The sequence below is a fragment of the Corvus brachyrhynchos genome, unplaced genomic scaffold, assembly GCF_000691975.1.
Source record: "Corvus brachyrhynchos isolate BGI_N302 unplaced genomic scaffold, ASM69197v1 scaffold275, whole genome shotgun sequence".
NCBI lineage: Eukaryota > Metazoa > Chordata > Aves > Passeriformes > Corvidae > Corvus > Corvus brachyrhynchos.
Window position 1 is genome coordinate 245,963 of NW_008238318.1, and position 10,997 is coordinate 256,959.

At 45.1% G+C, this 10,997-nt stretch overlaps 1 protein-coding gene across 3 annotated transcripts; it reads left to right on the plus strand.

The window, feature by feature from the left end:
- Positions 1–121: 121 nt before the first annotated feature.
- Positions 122–10,991, plus strand: THUMPD2 (THUMP domain containing 2). Of its 3 annotated transcripts, none has more exons than XM_017733809.1 (8): positions 122–1,733; positions 2,897–2,974; positions 4,399–4,451; positions 4,772–4,859; positions 5,454–5,525; positions 6,119–6,233; positions 7,960–8,077; positions 10,168–10,991. In XM_017733809.1, exons 1-8 carry the CDS (start codon positions 1,272–1,274, stop codon positions 10,604–10,606), a joined length of 1,425 nt encoding a protein of 474 aa, XP_017589298.1. In that variant the 5' UTR covers positions 122–1,271; the 3' UTR covers positions 10,607–10,991. The 3 variants fall into 3 exon arrangements, with proteins under 3 accessions (XP_017589298.1, XP_017589299.1, XP_017589300.1); XM_017733810.1 differs by having other exon boundaries at positions 10,207–10,991; XM_017733811.1 differs by having other exon boundaries at positions 10,264–10,991.
- Positions 10,992–10,997: the final 6 nt, after the last annotated feature.

Consider the following 10,997-nt stretch of genomic DNA (forward strand, 5'->3'; position numbering starts at 1 on the left):
AGAGTGTTCGTGGGGGGGGGGGGGGGGGGGGGGGAGCTGAGGAAGCTGCGGTCGGGGGAGCGTCTGTTCCTGCTGCTGAAGAAGCACAGCCCGCTGCCGGTGTCCAGGAACAAAGGTACGGCCCGGGCACGGGCTGCGCGGGAACGGGAAGTCTCGGTTTGAGTCCTAGTTATAAAATTTGAGGTGTTTATTTTTTTTACTAATGGCTGTAGTTGTAATTGACAGTAATCGATTCTGAAGTGTCTTTCATCCAGATGTGTTTTCAACATTTTTTTAATCTGAAAAGGGCTTTTAAATTGTTTTCAATAGCTACCTTCCAGCCTGTATTCTGGCGGCACTGAATGTATATGAGTATTTTTGTGACTCTCTCCCCCTGCTCGGTCCCAGAAAAGAGAAGAACAAACACCCTACCCGAAAACCAAAGTTCAGTTCTGGATCTCTTGTGTTTGTTTTAACAAGAGGTCTTATTTTCTGTTAAGCAAAGTGAATCCCGACCTATATCCTGTGTCAATTGACTGTTAACTACACAGCTTCCTTCTAAGTCTCAGCTACTTGGGTCGTCCTCTCTGTTAGTGTTGGAATGAGAATTTCAAGGTAGATGGATTGATTCCTGCCTGCTGGTAGGTTTTTAATTGGGAGATTACCTTCAGCTTTGAGGATCAAATTTGGTCATAATTCTAAAATTCTAAGTGATAACTAGAAAGACCTTTATATTTTATCTTGACCAGCTTTGAGATATTTAAGTGAATTGGCCTCTTTGTTCCTCATGCCTCTCTTGTAGCTAGCTTAGGACTGCCCACATGTGTAAGTAAGTGTGTGTTGCAGGATTGAAGGCAGAGTGATGAATGGTAAGCAGAAATCTTCTTTCTAAAAGAATGAACTTGGTTTTGCCTGAGATGACTCAAAGTAATTCATGTTTGTGTCTGTCTTTCAATCCTGGAAAGTGTCCTGCATCTCTTAATCCTGGGCCAAGTGCATTCTGGGGAGAATGGCATGGTAGGCTGGTCCTCTGTCCCTGGGAATGACTCTCACACGTGGTCTGGTTTACTAGAGCTGCTCAATTCTTGTGCGGAATTCAACCCTTGCCTGATTTAATTTTGGTTGTGCGGAGCTGGTAATCAGAGGGATGCCTGTGTGTCTTCTGGTGGGTATGTGGGTGCTGAGAGCTCAGCTGTGCCTGTGGTGTCAGCTGCTGGTTTCTGGATTTACACATTAATGAGCTCTGAGCACAGTCGCTGTTAACAGCTGTTCTCAGTCCGGAGGGAAATGAAATGCCAAGGCTGAAGTACTTAACCCCAAACTGCTTTTTTCTTCCAGGGAAAATGCTGCACGAGATTAAAAGCCTTGTCATTGAGGAACCAGAATACTGGCTGGATATTATCTCTCTTTGGAGAAAGCTTAGTGGACACGAGGGGAAAACAGATGATTTCTCTCAAGAAAACACATTGGCTCTGAAGAGAAAGTCAGAAGAAGAAACAAATACTGCAAGTAAAAGGCAGAAAACGGGACAAGTGAGAGCAATTGTATCTAAGGAGTGTCAGGTGGAAGCTGGAGAGAGGTGTGTGGCACCAGAGAGAGTGAGAGGTCAGGAGTACTGGATTGAGAGCAAGACTTCTTCAGAATTCCCTTCCAAAGGCAGTGGAGAGAATCCTACTGCAAATGAGAAGCTTAGCTTCAGTTTCAGAGTGTCTTGTCGTTGCAGTGGAGCGATTGCCAAAATACTTACTTCACAGGTATGCTGAAGTATCTGTGTTTTAAAAGAATTTAGCAAAGGTGAACAAAGATGTGTAGTTTGTTTGTCATTTCAGTTGTGTTGTGTTCTGGAATAATAAACTGATGTAAGCTTTTTCTGTATTTTCTCAAAAAGCCCTTAACCTGCATTCACCTTAAACAAGTGGAAATACAAATGCTGTTTTTAATTCCTATTCACTATGACCCTTAATGTTTTTCAAATCAATACCTTTTATTGAGGATAAGCAAAGGTAAGAGCTTGAGGTTTCTGGGCCTATGGAGGCTGAGGAGTGAGCAGATAAGTTTACAGTTACTTAAAGGGCCATTGCAAGGACCATGGAGCCAGACTCCTCTCAGTTGTGGCAGGCAGTCTAGAAGAAGGGGTAAAAGCCAGAACTTGCAGCTTCGGTTGCCTCTGGTTGGGTATTGGGGAGAACTTGTTCTTCAGGACCGCAGCCCTGGGATGAGTCTTGGGAGAAGTGGAGCTTGGTCCTTGGAAAAGAATGGTGGCATACAGACCTCCAGGGCTCTGTATCCTGTCGTCTTCCCATCTGTGTAGGTTTCTTTTACTTGAAGGTAACTAGTTTAGACTTTTTCCTACTAAAGCTAATACCTTGGTGAGGTGGGTCACATGAGCCTCCCTACAAGAGTGTTTGCCTAAATTTGTGCTGTGTTTGAACTTACACTCAGAAAGTAATCAGAGCTTTCTAGATGTAATGAAAGCATTGAAACTGTGAGTTTTAGTTGTGCATTTGCAGGTTTTCTGTTGGGTAATCTGCTTTAGAGCCGTTGGAAGTATTTAGTGCATGTGTTTAAGAATTCTGAAATGACAGCAGTCACAGAATATTCTGAGTTGGAAGGGACCCACAAGGATCAAGCCCAGCTCAAGTGAATATTCTGTTGTGACTTGGTCAGGACTTGAACTTTAGCCTCTCTTGTGCCAGTTGAGTGTTGGTTGTTTGCCATGTGGTGTGTTTGCTTTGCCCCTCACGCACCTGCTCTGCCCTGTTGTACCTCTTATGGTGTGAATTGTGTGAGTTGATCTCTTAGGCATAGAGTCTTTCTTTTCCCAGGGATTTCTGAGGGTTGTGCATCCAAGGCTGTGATCTGCAGTTTTCTGAATTCTGGGGATTTTATTGCCTGTGACTGTTCTTCCCCCTTGCAGGAGATTGGAAGAGCCATTGGCGTAGCACTTGTGAAGCAGTGCGGGTGGCGTGCTGATCTACGGGACCCTGACATAGAGGTAGTGGTGCTCATCTGCCTGTTGATGCTTCCAGAATCACCCCTAACATCTTCTGTTTTGTTCTCTGCTCCCTTTGCACATGGGACCATGGCCTCTCCCTGTTGGTCTTTCTGCCACTGAATTTAACTGAAATCAGCTGGTAGCACTGAGCAAAGCGTGTATGTGGCCCGTGTGTGTGTGTGTGCTTTCCAGAGCTCTGGAATAAACACCAGCCTGGCCACATGGGCCTGCATGGGAGGAGGGGGAGGGGAAGGATCCATAGAGGAGGTGTTTCAGGATCTGGCACCTTACAGGGTGCTGGACTCTGACTGTGTGAAAATGGAAATCACCTGAGCCACGGGGCATCTGTAGCTTCTGTAGGGGAAGTGAGCAAGCAACAGAGGGTATGTTCTCAAGGAGCTAGACTTGAGAATGCTATTTGTGGAAGAGCCTCCCCCTGGGCCTTGTCTGTGACAAACAGCTTGCTTAGTGCACCCTTGAATGGTGCAGGCCGCCTGGAGACCTTCAAAATTACTCCTTGCTCTTGACAAGCTGTTTCTCCATCCCTGCACTTAGCTTGTGGAAGCTGCTCTCAGCACTGATGCTGTAGAAACTCTTGAATTCATTTACTGGCACTGGTTTTCCCACACTGAGCATTATGTTTGTTGAGGCTCATATGGGGCTCTGTTCTTGCCCAGTTTTGGCTCTGAAACTATTCAGGTGCTGAGGACTGGGATTTTTTGACAGCATCATGTTTCCTTTTGCACTTTCTGGGGGCAGGAATTGCAGTCATGCAAGACCTCCTGGGGAGCTCAGTCTTCTTTTGGGATGCTCTCTATGGGACAGTGGAACAATTTCTTTTAGCTGCCTACATTTCTGGAAGGATTACTTATGTCTAACTTCTATCTGAATTGCCCCTTAGTGGCACTAGTGTGGGTAATAGTGGGTTTTGGTTGGTTGGTTGGTTATTTTTTTGGTTTGGTTTGGTTTTTGGGTGGGTTGGGTTTTTTTGGTTTGTTTTTTGTTGTTGTTTTTTGGGGGGGTTTTTTGGTTGGTTGTTTTTTCTTTTTTATGTATTTATTTTGTTGCTAGTATACAGTGAACAATATTCTCCCACTTGTAGTAAATGGATTTATAACTAAAAAATCCCATGCTGTGTTAAGGAAAAATAGGCCCCCTTATAATTTCAAGTGCTTGCTGATGGATTCCTGGCTGACAAAATCCCCTTCAGCTTGCTTAAGCATTAAATCATCTTTAAAGTGGCATTTAGATTATCTAGTGGAATTTCTTCCAAGTAATTGTTATTGCTTATAGTATGCTTTTTTGTTCTTAAAAACTAAGATCAGAAGTTTGTAGAAGCATCTGTATCTGGTTTAAATGAGTTAAAGCTATTGTTGTGTCAGTTTGAGACTTTAAAATGTTGGGGGTTTTTTTTCCTCTTTTAGATCTTTGTACATCTTAATGACATTCACTCTGTGGTGGGGATTCCTCTTTTCAGGTAAGCATTCTCTCCACCAGTTTTGTCTTTGCAGTATCAGAACAGGCAAGATTTGTAAATCTTGCTGTCCACTGTGAGTATTTATCTTTTGGTTTGATAATCACTGGTTGTCAAATTAGTCTTGTGATCTTCCTGGATCTTAAATGAGCACACAGGCCAGACTTTGCAGTGAGTTATGGTTAAAAGCAGACTTTTCTGTCTCTCAGTAGATCTGTCCGGTTCATTTGTTCTTTGACATTACATGGCCTTTTCTGAGTGATTCTGCTGTTGTTTTAGTTAACTTTTTGGTTGTTGTTTTTTTTTTTTTTTTCTGTCTGCAGGCTTCCATTGGCAAACAGAGAGTATATCAGAACAGCAGGACTACGGTCAACAGTCGCATGGGCCATGGCATCTCTGGCTGAAATAAGTGTCAGTGAATGTTCCTTGCAAAGATATGGAGTCCTGAATGAAGGGGAGGGGGGTGCTGCTCATCGGGGCTGGAACTGGACACTTTGAAGGGCTGTAGTGATTTTAATGCCCCATTCTCTAATGCGTGTGGACAGGGTCTGCCGTATCTGTGATGAGAGTGTGCTGTCACCTGCTGTTCAGCCAGGTGTCTGCTGTAATTCCAGGTCCTTCTCAACAGAGCTGTTAATCCTCGTACAGGCATATGTCTAAGTGGCAAGATTTTTTTCACTGTCCAGTGACAGTGAGGAAATGAAACCTTGTTTGGTGTTGTTTTCCAGGGAAATGTGATCTCTTTTCACAGATTAATTTGGTACCAATATCTGTCTGCAGTCCACTTGTAATATTTCCTCCTGAATGTCACCTCAGGGCTGTCTGTAGTGAAGCTGTTGATGCTTTTTACTATATTTCCTTACGAGCGAGTTTGGCCTGGGATTACCAGTGATTATTGTTAACCTGCGCTGGATTCAGTGGGATTATGCACATCCCTCTGTAAGCTTTGTCCTGGGTAAGGAGTCTGTCTTGCTTGGGTATGCAGTAACGCCTCTGTTTTTGTAGGCTGGTGCCCTTGTACTGGATCCCATGTGTGGACTAGGAACGATACTGCTGGAGGCTGCCAAAGAGTGGCCTGTAAGTATCCCAGTCACAGCTGGCTGGATTTTTGCAGGGAAACTGGTAGTTGTGATACAGGGTTTTCTCTGTACCGGTTAGGCTAAAGTCCATTGCTGGAAAGATGGAACCACACATGAAATTTCTAGGCAGCTGCTAAAAGCGTTTTAGTGCAAATGTTCCTCCAAATGAGTGTGTCCTACAGGCTGGTGCAGCTATTGATTCACACTGCAGGGTTTGCGTGAGGCAACCATGGACTTGTAAAGCTTCCTGGGGTTATCCTGGGATCGGAGGAGTCAGTGTAATGGCACAGTCGACAGCATTAGGGGCAGTGCGGCTGTAGCTAGCTGGAGTCTTGCTGTTAGGACATGCCCTTGATATTTCTGTAATTTTGAGTGTTTTGAGCAGACCAGAACATTAAAGAAGTGAAGACAGCACATACTTCCTCCGTTCCTCCATCCTCTGGACTGTGAATTGATCTGTGTAACAATAGTAGATATCCCAGAAAGGGGGTTGTCTTGAAGGAGCTGTGCAACAAAGCATTTCTGAGAAGGGTTTATAAAATAAATAACCTGAGTGTTAACAAAATTACTTTTCTCTTTCTTTCTTAACAGGAAGCCTGTTACTGGGGTGCTGATATAAGTGATTCACAGCTAGAGGGTGCAGATGGGAATATTAGAACTGCAGGCTTAATGGATAAGATTGAGTTGCTTAAAGCTTCTGTGAAAGGTATGTCTGTAGGCTTTCCAAGTGATTTTTTTTTTTTTGTGTTTCTGGGATTGCACAGGTAATGTAGGTTTTTTTGAGGTGATACGTTGTAGAGCTAACTCCCAACAAATAGCTGAGTGGTGACTCTGTAGTGCTGGTGAAGGGATCATTATTGGTTCTTTCTCCCTGCTGCCTGTGCCTGGGAACTTTGGTACGAATGAAGTCAGCAGAAGACAATAAAAATTACAATTGTCCAGCGTGGACAGTAGTTGACTCTCTTTATGGTAAATGTGTGAACACCACAAAGAGTATGTACCATGTGAGAGTTCTTTGTATCTTAATGGAACACAGCCAGGACAAGTCCAAATCAAATGCAGCCTGTAACTTAAATTTACCAGGTGAGTAATGGTGAGGACTCATTAAGCTGAGCTGAGCTGAATTGTTCATGTTTTGGAGTAGGAGTATTTTGAAGGATGATGCCTTTCTCCTGTAAGAGGGAATCTGTTTGCTCTTAATTCACAACCTAGTCTGTAGAGAAGATAATAGTTTCGTGGTCTTACTCTGGACCTTAAAGCCTGAGGCTAAACTACGCCTGTATGAAATTCATGACAGGCAAGCTGGCTGTTTTTTCCTGTGCATGAGTGATGAAATGTGCATATTTTTTTACCTTGCAGTATTTATTTCTTACTGGAATAGTAAGAAATATTTATTTTTTATAAAAATGTAGGTTTTTTTCTAACTTAAAAGCTGTGTTTGACTTTGGTTTCTAGGATCATGGAAGGTACTTAGGTGTCAGGTTTTCTAAACTGAACAAGTAGTTGGTGTCTTCATGACTGGTCAGAAGGTGTTATTTCTGTATGTCTTGAGCAGGGCTGTAGGTGACATGTCCTTTCATTTGCAGATAAAATTAATACCCAGTTGTTGTGCTGCAAGTGTTGATCCAAGAATGGTCTGGGAAACATTTCCAGCTAGTTCTAGAAAAGTTGGCATAGAATCACAGCAGAGTTTAGGTGAGAAGGGACTGTTGGAGGTCTTCAGTCCTGTTGTCTGCTCAGAGCCTTGTCCAGTCAATTTTGAGCACCCTGAGGGATGGAGGATCCACAGGATCTCAGGAAGGGTCTCAGACTGGCCTCCACAGCCTGACACAGCCGACCTTTATCACCACAGGGCGCAAGTACTGCATCTTCATCAGGAGAGCTGACTGCTGCTGGTATGCAGAAACTCCAAGGAAACACTTCAGAGACACTAGCTCTGACAGAATCCAAGTGATTCTGGCTGTAACCAGATTCTTGTGGGGGGAGAAAAGGGGGATGGAGAGGAATTTGATGTGGTTCCATGCCATTCATATGTGTGCGCTTGAATATCTGCACTTAAGTAAAGTGCTCACAAACTTAGCTCTTTTTTTGTATTTTGCTAAATTATTTTCATGTTTAAGATGTACTGTGTGTTGAGAAGCAGCAGTTAATTTGGAACCATGTAGTGCCCTACTGGAGCGTCTTCCAGTATGGGCAAACATCATCAGGAGCAGGGAATCTGCAAACTAAACTATGCTGTCATGCATTTGTCTGTTCCCAGTCTGCAGAGGGATGGTGGCTTCATAGTGTCGTTTGTGAGGGCAAGTGCAGAAGGAGCTGTGAATCTGGGTGCATAACCCAAAAAGAGCTGGCAGACAGTGTTGTAAGGGGAATGGGGGCATAGCTGCTGTGCGCTTTTCAGACAGACATAAAGACCTGCCTTTATTCTGCAGCATTGCCATTGCCTTCAGAAAGCTTTGACAGTGTTATTTCGGATATTCCATTTGGGAAGAAGTTCAAGATCACGAATGATGCCCAGCTCCTACCAGATATTCTCCAGGAGATGGAGAGGTATGTGTAGCCTTTGACACACTTGAAGTTTGATGTAAGTGCCACAATGGTGTGTGATCTAAGCATTCAGTCAGCTTCAGATTTGCTTTATTCCAAACATTCTCCAGCTCTGTAGTCTGACCCTGTGCATGCTGTGGAAATCTGAAGCCCTTACTTGTCCCTTAGAGACTGTTGTGTTGTGTCTTGCAAGCTGTGAGTGGCGATGGCGGTGCAGGTTGACAAGGAATGATCTTGTGCGAGCTGTGCTCACAAATACTCTTTACAAGGCATGATGGTGAAATATTTCTGAGCCACAGTTCGTGTGACCCAGCCCCCTGCAGGGCTGGGGCAGCGAGATGCCAGTCAATCTCAGCCCCTCCCCCGGATCGAGTTCCCCCAGGCCACAGACTCGGAGGGTGGGTTGAGGGGCGGCTCAGAAGCCTAAGCTGCACCCCCTGGGCGGTGCCCAAGCCGCCTCCCCCGGTTCGGGAAAATTCTCCGCTAACTGGGTCGTTCATTGGTTCTATTATAACCCCCGCCTCTCGGTTTACCCCAGTGGTTCTTTTTAAGTTGTATCCTCCCCCTGGCTTGTAACTCGTTGGATGTTTTCCCCTTTCGCCGCAGTTTTCAAATTCCCTATAAAACTGAGGACGAGCCTCAAGGGAGGATCCCATCCCATCACAATCCCATCATTCCCATTCCATCAGATTCCAGCCTTGTTCGGGTTGCAAAACTTCTAACAATAAAGCTGTTAGAAGCCAGACCTGAACAGCCTCTCTCTTCCTTTGTCTCTGCGCTAACGTGAGCCGATCCCATTGGCTCCTGCCGTGTTTCCTCTGCCGAGAAGCCAGCTAGCTAACCCAGCAAGCAGCTCTTTTCCTGATCCCGAAGTCGCGTCAGCGACACGTGGAGGTAACGCAGCTGGACTGTCTCTGACCTGGGGCATGCCAGAGCTCGTGCTTCGGGCACCAGGCGCTGTGTTACCACACTCAAAAGTTTTCTTTACAGGGCAGAAAGGAGAAAGAGGAGAGACCTGCCTGGACAAAGTTAAAGCATGGCCAGGCAAATAAAGCTATAATCCTTTTTCAGTTGAGGCCTGCTTGTATAAAATCACAAGCTTTCCTTTTTGAGGTCACGGCCAAGCTTTAACCAGCCTACCTTGACAGGAAGGATCTCAGACCAGAAAAAGTGGTATGCATTTTCCTTGCTATCCAGGAATATCTCACTAGCCACTTGGTCAGATTTTAGGTGTGTCCTTTCATCTCTCACCATGTCATTTTGTGGCAGAGTTGAGCCAAACTAATAGGTGGGCTGCTTCTAACGGTTCAAGCCATCTTCCCCTCTACTTCTTGCCTGAAAACAAGCTCTTCCTCTAGGACTCATCTTCAGTGCATGTTGATCTCACTCATCCAATGCAGGAATGTGATGGGAAGGGGATAGAGGAGGTGGCATGGTTCCACAGAACGGTGTGGCAATCTTGCTGTGCTTGTCCTCTGGCCTTATTTGCTCTATTGGTCCATCCTAAGCAAAATATACCCTTGGGAAGGTGGAGATGAGGAAGGGACCATTACCATGAGAGCCCCACCAGTAAAACTGTTCAAACTACTTGCTGTAAACTGAGTCAGGATAGTATTTTTTTCCCCCCCCTTTCAAAGCCAAATGTAATGTTTGGACATAAACCTAGAAAAATTAATTGCAAACAGTGGTTAATTTTCCTCTGTTTCCTAAGTTTGAAAGCCCTTAAGGATCAGTGGAACAGGGAAAGGACAGATGTTTTAAAATTTCCAAAAGGAAGAGTCAGTTTCAGAATTACCCTGCTAATCTGAGAAGCCCTTGCTGCGCTGGGAGGCTGTTCCTTTGCAACCTCCAAAAACTCGAGGCTTGATGGTGCCCTCAATCCTTGAAAGAATACTAAGGGGGTAAAAAATGAGTCCCATCTTCCCTGGTAACCCAGTAGAAAGAACTGCTGATACCAGAAATGTTTGGGAGTCAGGACAGGGCCTAGTTCTCCCATCTAGGAAGAGGTAGGAAGATACGAGATTTAAATTCCTTTTGGAGATGCAGCTTACTGAGTTGAGCCATGACACACTCAGGTGTTTTCTTAAATGCAGGTGGCATCTGAAGTGTCAGCAGTGTTGTGTTCCACACAGGCAAAGGGATGCCAGGAAGGATCAACACCTAACCGTTATTTTTCCTGTGGCTGCCAGAGTGCTTCGTGTTGGAGGGACTGTTGTATTGTTGCTGAGCCAGGATCTCCGTAAGCGCATGGATGGTTTGACCAAGTGTGCTGGAAGTGACTCTCCTGAGGCCACTGCTGATGGCGACAGCGAAGCAGCCCCTGCAAAATTCCGAAGTGTTGATGGGAATTCTTCCTCCTTGGCACGTGGTGTTGGAGAATCCTTTCTCAGCAGCAGACATTTCGGGTCTCTGGTGCCAGATGGTGTCTATGCAGTTAGTCTTGGGAAGATGGATGCTTTCATACACAAGTACAGGAAGGTGTCTGCTGCTGGGAAGTGGGAGCTGTCTGGCACTGTACTCAAGGGAACTTGAATCCTGAGACCCTTCAGAAGCAGCATGGCATGACTCGGTGGAGCCCTGCTGAAGCAAACAAACGTGGTGCCATCCATTAGATTGCCTCACATTCTTTGGATGTCCTAAGGCACTGCTTTTCTCTCCTTGGTTTTTAGGAGAGATGGAAGATGCTGTCATAGGTTAGCATAGCTCCGGAAGCGATTTTCTTGCAAAGAAGTGCTTACAACTTCCTCTACGACCTGACAGAACCTATCAACTGGCTAGTTTGAATATTGACAATTTGTTAAGCCACTTAAAAATGTTGACCGCCTCTGTGGTCCACATTTAAGAATGGACAAACCCCGGGAAAGCTCTCTCTTGCTTCTGGCCCCGGGACAGGTAACAGACACCAAGCGCCAACGGACGCCCA